General features: G+C 41.7%; 1 protein-coding gene across 4 annotated transcripts in view; it reads right to left on the bottom strand.

Moving 5' to 3' along the window:
• The window catches only part of pcdh17 (protocadherin 17), a 57,032-nt gene extending 47,491 nt beyond the window's left edge, over positions 1-9,541 (bottom strand). Inside the window, exons 1-2 of one of the 4 annotated variants that reach the window (XM_018683778.2) lie at positions 8,691-9,541; positions 5,315-7,906 (exon numbers count right to left, since the gene is read on the bottom strand). In XM_018683778.2, the coding sequence (XP_018539294.1) occupies positions 5,315-7,600 (2,286 nt within the window). In that variant the 5' untranslated portion in view covers positions 7,601-7,906; positions 8,691-9,541. Of the gene's footprint in view, positions 1-5,104; positions 7,907-8,690 lie in introns of all 4 variants that reach the window. The other 3 variants (XM_018683776.2, XM_018683777.2, XM_018683775.2) reach the window with 3 other exon arrangements.
• Positions 9,542-13,025: the final 3,484 nt, after the last annotated feature.

Below are 13,025 nucleotides of genomic sequence, written 5' to 3'. Positions count from 1 at the left end.
GTCAACTTGTGTTCTCATATCCTGCCTCTTTCTCTTCACTTGCAAAAAAAACAAAATTCCTTTGTTGCTCTGCATTGCCAGGTCGGAAGTTCTGTTAAAATAATGAAATTACACAGCACACTTAAGTGCTGTGTCCTTATGAATGCACAACAGATGGTTGAAAGGATTTCTGGTGGCTGACCAAAAAGACAGTATACTCCATAGATACTTCATATCTATCTCGTTTTGTCTACAGTTTGACTGGAGTTGTTGTAAGTTATTTGTGTCTACTTATGGGCATAGTCAGGGGCCTACATTTATATTCAATTATTTAGAAGGGTGATTTGGATATTTGAGAACTTGCAATAAATAAAACATTGACTTCTACAGCTGCCTCCAATCTCAAACTAATTTTCTGGGTATTTATAATATGTATCTGCACATGAACTATTAATTGTGTAAATCTTTGAAGAATTGCACTGAGTTCTCAGCCTCAGACTGTCTAATGTTTTTCATGGAAACAGCAGCCAAAGGAAAAAAAAGATAAAGATATTAGTGGTGTGTATTACTACCAGAGTATATTTCCTCAGTGTTTCTTTCTAAAATGTGAAAATTTCATTGCCACCACACTTGTTTAGAGTGAAGAAGAATATGTTATATGAGAGATTACTATAGCAATTTCTACTTTTTCCTCTTGCTGCCTCATACTGCAAACAAACTAAGGAAAAGTGAATACTCAAATTCTGCTTGTATGAGAAAATAAGCAGCGTCTGTTTCCCATTTGCCCCATGTTCTGCCCTCCTCTTCCCCCACTTAACCCCATGTTCTGCCCTCCTCTTCCCCCACTTCACCCTGTGTTCTGCCCTCCTCTTCCCCTTGTTGGCAAATATGTAGCCAGAGTCCTCTAATGTTTATCGTGACATCTTCCGCTTTCCACTGATTTGTTAAACGTTATGATTTATTAATGAAAGAGGATGCAAATATAGCTGCTGTTTTGTGCTGTGTGTTAGCACTGCTGCTACAGCTTCAAAACATACTGACACATTGGTAATGGAACAAGTACATCTGCAAAACACCACAGCTAAAATACCAGTAATGGCAGCTAATAAACTAAATGTTCAATAACAAAATTTCTCTGTTTTGGTCATACAGACATAACGTAATTTACTGTTGTTCCCTAGAGCAACATTCTGTGGTCTGACTTCACTTCCTCTCAGTTGTATCTATCATATGTGCTTGGGGGAGATGAAGAAAAATAAAACTGCCTATTAATAATTCAGAATTTCAGCGAGTAGTGTTATGTACAGTAGCAGCAGGTTTATTTGAGGAAATATGAAGATACACCCTGAGGCGAACTGATAATTTTTTTTTTATGTACTGGCATGCTCAAATAAAAGAAAACCGGCCAAGTGGCCCAGAAGAACCCTACTGGGGGACAAAAGCACACAAATTACAAATGGCTTCTTGAACTGTCTCTCATGCCTATAAATGACTGTTTGTGCATGTAGCTGCTGAGCTGCTCGATCCTGTCTGCAAGCAGGCAGCAGTACATACAGGTTTACCAAACTCATTCCATAGAAAGCTCCAGAGGAAAGTTATCTAAAGATGAAGGAAGAGGGAGAGAAATGAAATAAGGAGCGCTTTTCTATTCATTGCCTCAGTGGCCACTGAGGTGTGGGAGCAATTTCAATACAATATACAGCGGAGGCTTTGATAAGACTTTTCGGTAGAATCCTTAAAAACAGCCCAAGCCCAGTTACATATGCATCTGTGTGTTTGTGCATGCAAGCTTGTGCTTGTGCTTGTGTTTGCGTGTGTGCGTGTGTGTTACTTGGAGGAAGGGTGTTTCAAGGTTCGGACAAATGCAAGATTGTCACGCTCATAAAAGAGAGGGGCTCTGTCACAGAGCCTGCCAGCTAAAGGCTTAAATCACATGCCTGGAATACACAATGACGTTACACCCACACACACATGCACGCTCACACACATACACAATCTCCCTAAATTATGCAGCGTAAGACCATTCCTGGAAGCATCCATTTTCAACATCTGCTCCAGCTACATTGTTGGCATGCATATGCTCAACCTAAACAGATCAAAGGAGTGAAAATTTTATTTCCTATATTGTATACACTCTGCTTAAATGATCACAGTCACACCTCTTAACTGCTTTTTTCTGAGCATTCTTTATATTCACTCAATAGATTTATGGCTGCCAGTCATTCTGAGAAACCATTCAAAGACCTTGGTATATTATATATTGTTTTTCTAATGTATAAGCAGTGAAGCTGTGAGCATATTTAAAAAATCATGCATTCAGTGCTTGCTTGGTAAATTCAGTGATTATCATTCAAAAATAGTGACAAAATGCTGTCAGGCAGGCAATTCCAGAGAAATATTCTGTATTGCATGTGTTTGTTACATATTTGTGTCTGACATTTTTCATTAGAGCTGTAGGATTCTCCCGGATCAGGTGACATGTGACAAAGACAAGTCAGCAGAGACTAGAGCCCCCTTTCTCCTTGACACCTTCATCTCAATGCCACCCCACACAAGGCAGAATGCCGCCACCTAAAGGCAGCTTTTATAGCCTTTCAGACTCCCCTTTGCACCACCTGCACCTTATTAACATGGATGGTGTCCCACAGAGACAGGATTTTGTTTAATTAGGGTTTCGTGGTGAATCAAATTACAACACTCAAAACTTATCAAAACAAATCAATATGATAAATTATGGGCCGTTTAAAAGTAATGACACAGGAGTATTTGAATGTTTGGTAACATGGAGGACAATCTCTCAGAAAAAGTAGCGAGAAAGTAGCAGAGAAACTTATGAACCAGTCAGTGGGCCATAGTCTGGCACAGCTGTGGAAGCTGAAACATAATGTGAGGCAAAATCCTAAAATGTATTCAAGACAGAGTGGGCGCAGGCTCACTCTTTGGAGCGAATTACTGAAATCCCTTCTTCCTGAGCATTGAGGAATTTTGCAGCAGATTGGTTTTAACCTTGATTCCACACTAAGTAATTCCCTTCAACGCCTTAAGCGGAATTAGGCATCATTACGTATCATCCATCTCCTTATCCCAGGAATTCTCTTTACAAATGAAATGAAGCTCTCCACTGGGCCGGGTGCTGGCACAGTGGTGACAATGATAAGGCCAGCAGAGCTCTGCTGATATGTTCATATTATTCCCCTCTCCCAGCTAGAGACCAAGCCCAGTCTGTCTGCCAGTGCACCACTATAAAACATCATTAGAGGCCAGAAGCAGTGTGGAGAGAGACTGGTAGTTGCAGGCAGCTACAGTAGTCCTACTAGGTGCAGATGAAGACAGCAGCACTAAGGTGCCCTTGTGAAAGTGACTGAGCAGGCGATATGCTCCCCTGCTTTATCCATCTCTTTATTTATTTTTCCTATTCAACCTCTCCTCCCATGGCAACTGTAGTGACAGATGGGCTGAGAGGCCTTGGGATCGATGGAAGGGGAATTCTGTCTTTGTTTCCTGACATTTTTCCCATAGCCACTCTTCTCTGACTCAGGTTACTTACTGTCCACAACGAACGGAGAGAGGAGGCAGAAGCAGGGAGGAGGAAGGAAAGTGATACGCTTCTGTACAGCTTCTGAAGAAACTTAATGCCTCAGGCCATCTCCCTCTACACAGGTTTCTGTTGAATAATACAATAGAGCACCCTGCGCCTGATGCGTCGAGGGGACCCTCTGTAAACAAGACACTAAGGAATGTGTTGTTGCTGCTTCTGCTTGTTTTCCCTTTGACAGTCTGAAGGGGGAGAGAAAAGAAGTGCACAAAATGGGTGTGCAACAGCCTCACACAGTCTAATTTATCATCACTACATTAGCAGAGAAACAGCCTGCAGAATGGACCAGCAATTATTCTGTCCCTCTGATTAGGAAGCCTTAACGGTCTTTGTGCTGACCCTTGCCCTATGCAGCTGGCTCATAATAGAAGCAGGGCTGTGACTGAGAGTGGGAACAACAGACAGTGGCCTTCCTCCCTGGTGGGAACACGTCACATCTGATCACAGTCATCGTCACATCCACGTCCAATGCAAATAGTGGGATAGAAAAGACAGCAGAGAGCCTAATAGTTACTGTCCATCAGGATGTAACTGAAAGAACTCTAATGGTACCAAATAGTATAAAGCCATTGGCAAAAGTTAATAATAATATAACTCACTGAGGACTTTTTATTATTTCTATCAATGGTATTAGGAACATAAAATTTGTATTTGTTAACAATAGGTAAACATCAGAAAAGGGTTTGCTTTGCTACAACTGCCCATTATCCCTAGTGTTACATACCACCGTCTTAAGCAGGCTTTAATCCTTGTCTGACACGACAGACTTTTAATGGGCTTAAGGCCAAAGACACAGAGAAGTTATCACGTTAGAGGCTTATACACCCAAGTACTCCACAAAGACGTATAAAGACACTGTGAAAATAAGTACAATCTGCTAATCTCTAGGAATTAAAATCACTAGAATTAACCACAAAGAGCAATAGATTTTGATGACTGGTGTGGTGTTATAAACAGCAAACAAGCACCCATTATTGTTGACAGTAACTTAACTCTCATGATATAACATCATAGCTGCAACAGTTACCATGTGCAGGTATATTAATATAATACAGAGGAAAGTATATTTTCAAAAAGTATCTGCTTATTGGATTAGGAATTGCAAATGTCTGTGAGATAATTGGGTAGTTTAAAATGGAACTGCTTAAAACTTTGCCACAGGCTGGACTCTTTTTTCCGCAGGAATGAAATGACAGTGATTGAGTGATTTATGAAAAATTTCTACAGGAAAACTGATTTCAAAAGCTTGTCATGACATATTTCAAGCACAACTGATTTGTGTTGATGTCACTGGCTGTGTTCCATGAGAGCACCAGAATGACTGTTTAATCCCTCTAATGCTCACCCCTCCCTTCCTTCTTTTCTCTCTGTGCTCCTGGGCTTCTCTGCCTCTGTCTGTCCTTGTCTTCTTTTTCTTTCATTTTACAAACCAAGGGGGCAAACGTTAATATAGGAAATGGGAGCTTTCGGAAGGTTGTGACGTGAAAACGGTGGCACAACAGTAAGGGAGAAGAGTGCAATTTCTCTTACCTGTATGATGGACATGCGGTTAGTAGGTGTGTCTGTAGTGCTGGTGACTGGGCCTGTGAAGCTGGTGTGGCATCCCACGTGGCCTTGGGGCACGCTGAGGTTATTGGCAGTGGGCTTGAGGTACATGACCTCTGACCTTGGTGAGCTGAGTGGCAGGCGTGTCTGGTAGTCAAAGTACATGGGAGAGGTGGCCAAGGAAGGGCTGCTTACCACATTCATCACATTCATGGCATCCCGCTCCTCCACCTCGCTCTGCACCAGCATGATGTCGTTCTTGTTAATCTTCTTCTTCTTGCCTTTTCCCAGTTGAGGGTGCGAGTACTCTGCAATGCGACAATTATAGGTGCGGATCTCCTTGTTTTCGCGCTTGCACTTGATTGCTATGGTCACCATGGCAGCCAGAAGCATGATGGACACGATGCTTAGAGTTACAATAAGCGGCAGAGACATGTCCCAGTTCTGATTGTCCTTAGTGCGTGGCAGTCCATCAGGAGGACGTCCATTGGAGGCCTTGATGATGAGTCTGGCAGCAGCGGTGAGAGTGGGCTTGCCGTGGTCCGATACTCGGATGATCAGCTCCACAATGGGGCTCACATCGTCCCAGAATGGGTGAGCTGTTCGCACCTCCCCTGTCACCGGATCAATCTCAAAGAGGTGCTCCTCGTTGCCATCTGAGATCTCATAGGTGAGCCTCCCACTCTCACCATAGTCATTATCCACTGCCCTCACTGTGGTGACTAGGTAACCAACACCAACATTACGCGGCACATGGATTTCAGCTGTGTCATTTTGAAGCAGGGGCAGAACTATGACAGGGATGTTGTCATTGACATCCAGAACACTGATGCGCACTGTAGCGTTGCTCTCAAGATGAGGAGATCCTGCATCTTTAGCAAGAACCTTAAAGTCAAAATACTTAATTTGCTCATAGTTAAAAGATCTAACAGCATAGATGGCTCCATTAGCAGCGTTCACATTAACATAAGTGTTGACATCACCCCCACTCACGTTGGAGTTGACTATGCTGTAGTATACTGTGCCATTCTGTCCAAGGTCTGGGTCATGTGCCAGAACTGAACCTAGGTACTCCCCTGGGATGTTGTTCTCAGGTATCTGAAGAAGGTAAACTGACTTGGTAAAGCGAGGAACATTGTCATTCTCATCCAGAATCTTTACGGTGAAGGATTTTGTAGAGTTCAGAGGAGGAATGCCATTGTCTTTGGCAACAATAGTGACATTGTACTCATCCTGCACCTCTCTGTCCAAGGGCCTGTCTGTCACCACTGTGTAGAAGTTATCATAATTCTCCTCAAGTTTAAAAGGGACATTACCCAGCACTCTGCACTGAAGCTGCCCGTTCCTGCCTGAGTCCTTGTCTGTGACACGGACCAGAGCAATGACAGTGCCTGGAGGTGCTGCCTCGCTGATGGCTCCCTGTCTCACAGATACAAAGCCTATAGATGGCCAGTTATCATTCCTGTCAAGCACTTTAACAGTGACTTTACAATGGCCTGGGATTGGATTGGGACCGAGATCCTTTGCCTGGATGTCAATCTCAATAACTGGGCTCTCTTCGTAGTCAATTTCACCCTGAATCTTTATGACCCCTGTTCTGGAATCTATGGAGAAGAGCTCCCTGATTCTCTCTGGGGCATAGCCACTAAAAGAATAGACTACTTGTCCATTGTTGCCCTCGTCAGGATCAGTGGCATTTAAATCAATAAGGACTTTACCAGGAGGAGAATTTTCAGGAATTTCCACAACATATGAGGGCTGATCAAAGACAGGGCTGTTATCATTGGAATCAATAACTTTAACATTTATCTGCATGGTACCGGACCTAGGATATTCCCCCCCATCAGTGGCTGACAAAATAAGGGTGTGATGGCTTCGTTCTTCTCGGTCCAGTGGTCGTTGAATAACTAATTCTGGGAATTTGGTCCCGTCCCCGCGGGATTTTACCTCTAAGGAAAAGAGATTGTAGTCGTCGCGTGTTATCTGATAGGTTTTCAGGCCATTTTCTCCTGCATCTGGGTCATGCGCGCTGGTCAGGGGAAAGCGTGTCCCTGGCACAGCATTTTCAGAAATGTCAATATCAATCTGATCTGAGGGAAAAGTGGGTGAGTTGTCGTTAATGTCCTGAATATCTATTTTGATCATGCAGATCTCCTTGTCATTGGCAAACACCTCCATGGAGAGCTGGCACTTGGGGTTTCTCTTACACAATGTTTCCCTGTCGATGCGCTGCTTTGTGTACAGCAGTCCGCTTTGGGGGTCCACGTCGATAAGATGCGGGGCTGAGTTCTCCAGCACCCTGAAGTTGGCTTTCTTACCCTGTCCTCCCTGCCCAATCTGTTCGAGTCCGAGTCTGGCATCTTTGGCAATGTTCCCAATTACTGTCCCCGGACCCTGTTCCTCTGGGACAGAGTAATTCAAGTTTTTCAATGTCAGGGCTTGAGCCCATAAGAGGAGGAAAAAGAAAATAGAAAGATACATCCCCGCTCCGTAAAAGCTGCTATAATCTGTGTTGTGTTTACGCTGCCTTAGACCTGTTGATATTTTGTTCAAATTTGGTATTTCTGTTGTTCGGGATCAAAAAAAGAGTTCTGTTCATCATGTGAGGCCTTGGCATTTGTCTTTGTGGATTGTCTTTGCTCTGTCTCTCTTTTCCTCTGCCTCTTCCAGCAATCTGTGGTGCTGAACACCTAATTTATATTCAGCTGAGCACCCAGACTCATCTGAGCAATAATCGCGATCCAGTCACCAAACAGAATAGTCATTGTAAGTGTTCAGTCATACCACCTAAGAAGGAAAACAGAAAAAAATATATTTTTGTTAAAATCTATAAGTGTCAATTAGTCACCCAGATAAAAACAGACTAAGCTACACTAGCCATCCTGCCAGGAAGAAATCAGATCCACCACTGAGCCAAAAATGAACCAGGGCTCATGTGTAATTCATTTCCACAATTATGGGGGAAGCTTGTCAATTAGTTAACCTTGGGAAGACACTCGGCGCAGCCCTGATGCACAGGGAAATAATGATGATTCCCCTTGTAGCATATTTACTACATGTATTATTATAAACACAAGATTCAGAATGCAGTTTTTATCTCTAATGTGCAATACACGACCTGACCCTCACATGATAATGGACCAATCACACATTATGAGAATGCTGACTGAAACTGTAATAGGGCAACTTTAATAATATGGTAACACTGCAGGCGAACAACTGAAGATGGCCTATTGTGGCAGCTATTTGAATAAGTGTGTATAAAATGAGCCTCTTACAAGCATTAACAAATCCGCATAATCCGGATATTTAAAATGAGCCTTATAAAAATTCAGAAATGAGCTGCCAACATCTCAGCACAGCTGTGTAATTCTCTCCACTGATGCTCTCTGTCTCTCTCTCTCTCTGCAACATTCAACGGTCCCTGGAAGAAGCTGTTGCATCCGCAAGCACAGGGATGGTTGTGAAATCAGAATCGTTTGGAAATGAGAAACAAACAGTGCTTCCAGTGGGAAAATTACACAACCACAAAGAGACATAAAGAACAGAAGGGAAAAACGCGGAAACTTACCGAAAGAAACTGCTTTAATAGTCCAAAAATTATATAAATGTGAGATTCAAAACAGTCAGTTCCAGCAGGGTTCAGGGAGAGTTTCATTCCCTAACCACTTCAGTAGGTACCACCCGTATCCTCCTTCCCCTCTCTGAGCAGGAAAAAAGCCACAGGCTTCCGATGCACACGCAGGCTACAGTGCAGCGCAGTGGAAATAAAAAAAAAAGTGCTCCAGAAAAGTATGACTGTAATGTCAATGAGCTGAAGTCCTCTCCGCTGTCTGATTAGAATGCAGCGGCTCGCCTTCTGCCTGCAGTGAGTCACCGTTCCTCAGGAAAGAAAACTGTTCGGAGAAATACTCTATGGGAGGAGAAGAAAAAAATCCAGATGTGTAGCAAGATAGATCCAAAGTGGATATTTAAAAGGCAATCAGTGTTTTTTCTTCCATCCGAAACATCGCTGAGTGACTGTTTCCCCGTAGTGGCATTTTTGTCCTTGTCCGCCGTCCCCGTCAAAGTCCACACACAGAGAGACAGCTAGTGAAGAGGTGGTCAGCAACAACGCCGCATTCTGGCATAAGTGTCTCTGTAGCTGTCAGAAGAAAGGGTGATTTTCTTGAATATATACCCACAGTCGGTGTTTAGTATTTTCTGCACGTAAAACAGCCCTAAGCACATAGAGCGCTTCCTCTCACTGACTGAACTCCGGACACCGCATGGTGCATTAAACATTGTCGCTACTCCTCTGGCAGCCAATGAATTTGAAGAGGTGGGAAGAGAAGGAGGGATTCAAAAGCCGCTTTGGGTACAGACTACAAATGATTGGTGGCTCCTAGTTCACCGGTAGCGCATCTGTTTTTTTCAAATATCACACTTCATTGTTGTTTACAAAAAAGGAAACCGTGCGTTGAACACGCTTGCCAAGAGACGCGGGGCGGGCTGAAGTGGTCTGAAATTTCAGTTAAGCCATTTATCAAAAGACAGACAAAACATAAAGCCAGAAGAAATGAATTCGTTTTGATTAACAGAATTGAGTATGTTCTCCCACTTTTATTTTGAAATTCATTTAAATGTATTCAGTTCTGAAGTAAATGTAGAATAAGAGCACACATTAAATAGTACTAGATGTATTTTTATAGAAGTAGTTACTTCAGAATATTAACGTTAGGATTATAACTTTTTTTATGTACCACATGTCACTGAAGTTTAATGTTTAATTCCTCATTTAGAGCATGCTTTGTAGACTTGTGTTTGAAATCAACAATCCTTGTATCAGTGCCTCGATAATGTTATCTATGCTATTATCCTACATTATTGTACAAGCACGTAATGCCACCTGAGAAGCAGCAGTGATTATAATTAGAAACGTTAAATCCCTTGGAAATTATGTGATGGAAAACTATGAGATTTGAAACTGATGATTGTAGCAGGTGTTTGAAGTGACAATGAGATACAGCCACATTTTTTTCAGTAAAATTTTAAAACTTAATTTCTTCACATCTATCTCTTATATAGTCCCTGGTGTAAAGAGAAGCACCAAAAGAACTTTCTGTTACAAAGTTTTGAGGTTTTTTTTTTTTTTACAAGCACTGGAAGTAGATTTGAAATAATGGACAGAAAATTATTTGGCTATTTTGGGTAACCTATTGATTGTCTAAGTAATTTTTCCAGCACAAAAAGCCAAACATGACCCATTTCTAGTTTCTCAGCAGTGAGGATTTGCGCTTTTTCTTTGTCTTGTTTGATGGAAAAATCTAATACCTTTGTGTTATAAAACAATAAAAAAATTGACAACATCACCTTGAAGTGTAGGAAACTGATGGTTGTTTAACAATTTCCTGGCATCTTATAGTCCACACAATTTTACTTTTTCAGTCCTACACACAGGGTGCATGGGGGGCACACTGGACAGATGTCCAGTGCATCAGGGTCAACAGGAGTAAAGAAAACATGTACACAATGAAAAAAAGCATCCTAATCATCTTGCTGTGTGGCAGTATTGCTGACAAGCCACAATGCCATCCATTTGTCTCAATTAGCACGTACAAGTGACCGGTTCCATATCTGTAAAAATAACAGATCAGAGCCACTCTTTTTACTTGACTGTTACTTTGTCAAAGAGCTGCAGTTTTGTCAGAGTTTAACCGTGCCCTTCATTTGGTATTGCCATTTCAACATGTCAGCTTTGTTCGGTTTAATCTTGTAGTCCATCCATGTATAAACATGGGTCTCAACCTCTTTGACTTTGCCACTGACCTTTCCCTGACAGAAGGGAATGACAAGAGTGTCAGAATCATTCGTTAGTCAGATGGCAACTGAAGCTCATTATGAAACAGCAGGTTTGATGTACTAATGTCAAGATGTTGATAAGTGATGAAGGTAAATGTCACATCACTGTCTCTATCTGCATACATTGTGTGTGTGTGTGTGTGTGTGTGTGTGTGTGTGTGTGTGTGTGTGTGTGTCCTTGTACTTCTGTCCTTGTGAGGACCAGTTCTACACCTTTCGCAGTGAGGACATTTTGGCCAGTCCTCACAACTTCAAAGGGCTGTTCAGGTTAGATTTAGGTGTAAATTAGGATTAGTACAAGGGTTGGGGTGAGGGTTTTAGTTGTGATGATTGAAGTTAGGGAAAGGGGCTAAGGAATGCTTTATGTCAGTGAGTGTCCTCACAAAGATATAAGTACAAGTTTGCGTTTGTGTGCCCATTCAAATGTGATGCATATTTTTTCACTATGTATGCTGGTCTCCAAAGTCTTGAGTGTTATGTGGGCGTTCCCAGAATTATAGAACCCAAGATGAATTTCTGTGTAGCAATGAGCCAGCTGTTTGGGTTTTTTTGTTTTTTAATAAGATGATTTTCCAAATATGATTTGAAGTGTGTGTGGAAAATAATTAGAAAATAATTAAATCTGCTTTTGGATGAAGTTCATTTATCCATTTTCCACAGGACCACATTGTTCCCACCATAGTTTTTTATAATTTGCCCAAATAACATGTTTGCTTTTTTCTTCTCCAACTATGAAATGCTACACACTGAGGTTAAACAATGGCTGGAAAATCACCTGCCTTGATGAAATGTCACCAGTGCTGCCGGAGATAAACCCAGCCATTAGCAGCTTTCTTCATTAGCCCAATTAAATGGTCCTCAGGAAATGCACTGACAGAAAGTGTATTTGGAATGGGCTGCTAGTGAACAGCTGCATTAAAACACTATTTCGTAAATTAAATTTCAATCTAATGGCAATGGCCTTTCTTCAGGTGGTAATAAGAGAGAGAAGGCCTTTTTCCTGCCTACACTATTTAACCCATTTTTGAATTCTCTTTTCCTCCTTTTCTTACACTCTTTGATTTCACCTCTTCCCTCAAGCAATAAAAAGGTGTTACACTTTTCCACCATAAAGAAATTTAATCCATGAAGATGGGCCGTGTGGAGTCTGAGAATGAAGTTTTTCTCTACAACCTCTGTCAGGAAAAAAGGGGAAAAAAAATCAGAGCTGACTTTTACACGCAAACAGCTTTTCCAGCAGCAAACTGTCACCTCTTTCACAGCTACTTTTTTACCTGCCTGTTGTTTGTCTCCCACATAAATTTTTACGTGTTGCCGTCTGAATCTGTGCCTCTTTTCTTCTTTACACTGTTCATCTGTTCGTTATGTTAGAAGGAGAGGGGGATGTAGCATCTTACTGTTTACTTCACTTTGCTGTGTTTTGGCAGTAGAGAAAAGCTGGTTCCAGCACAGCTTGAGTAACTCTTTGTCTTTGCCTATAATAGTATGAAAGCTGAGACAGTAGTGCTGATGATATTTTTAAGGAGATGTGTCTCTTTCATTTTTGAAAGGCCCCTCAGCTTTCTGTACTGTACGTTAGTTGCAGTGCCCATAGTATATAATGCAGTCTGACTGCACCAAGCTATTAATATTAATCTCTCTCCTACAGGTGACCTGCATATGACACACTTTACTGAAAGTTAGTTCAACCTGCATTTGACCCCATATATTGTATATTTCATAGGTTGAACACTGAGCATTTAAAAGAGACAGTTGTAGTCCCCATAATTTAATGCCAAACGACAGACTTAAACAGAATTGCAAAGAAAGGCATTATATAGAGTGCACTTGTTCTCTGTTGCTTTCTTATTGACCTCTCTTCATTTGCTTTGTCTTACTTAATGCCATTTTTATACTTTTCCCATGGTAAATAAAAGTTTTCTGTATCAAATGAACTAGTTTGTATGAAGTGTTGTGAAAGGTCTGACATCACAGGAAGGGACACCATGAATCTAGATATGTGGATAATGGTGTACACTTTCAAACAGTCTCTCCTCACAAGCATTCATGGCCACAGAAGTAGTTG

The sequence above is a fragment of the Lates calcarifer genome, linkage group LG2 (genome assembly GCF_001640805.2).
Source record: "Lates calcarifer isolate ASB-BC8 linkage group LG2, TLL_Latcal_v3, whole genome shotgun sequence".
Classification (NCBI taxonomy): domain Eukaryota; kingdom Metazoa; phylum Chordata; class Actinopteri; family Centropomidae; genus Lates; species Lates calcarifer.
Note: the sequence above shows the minus strand (reverse complement) of the source record. Positions and strands in the feature narration are given on the sequence as shown.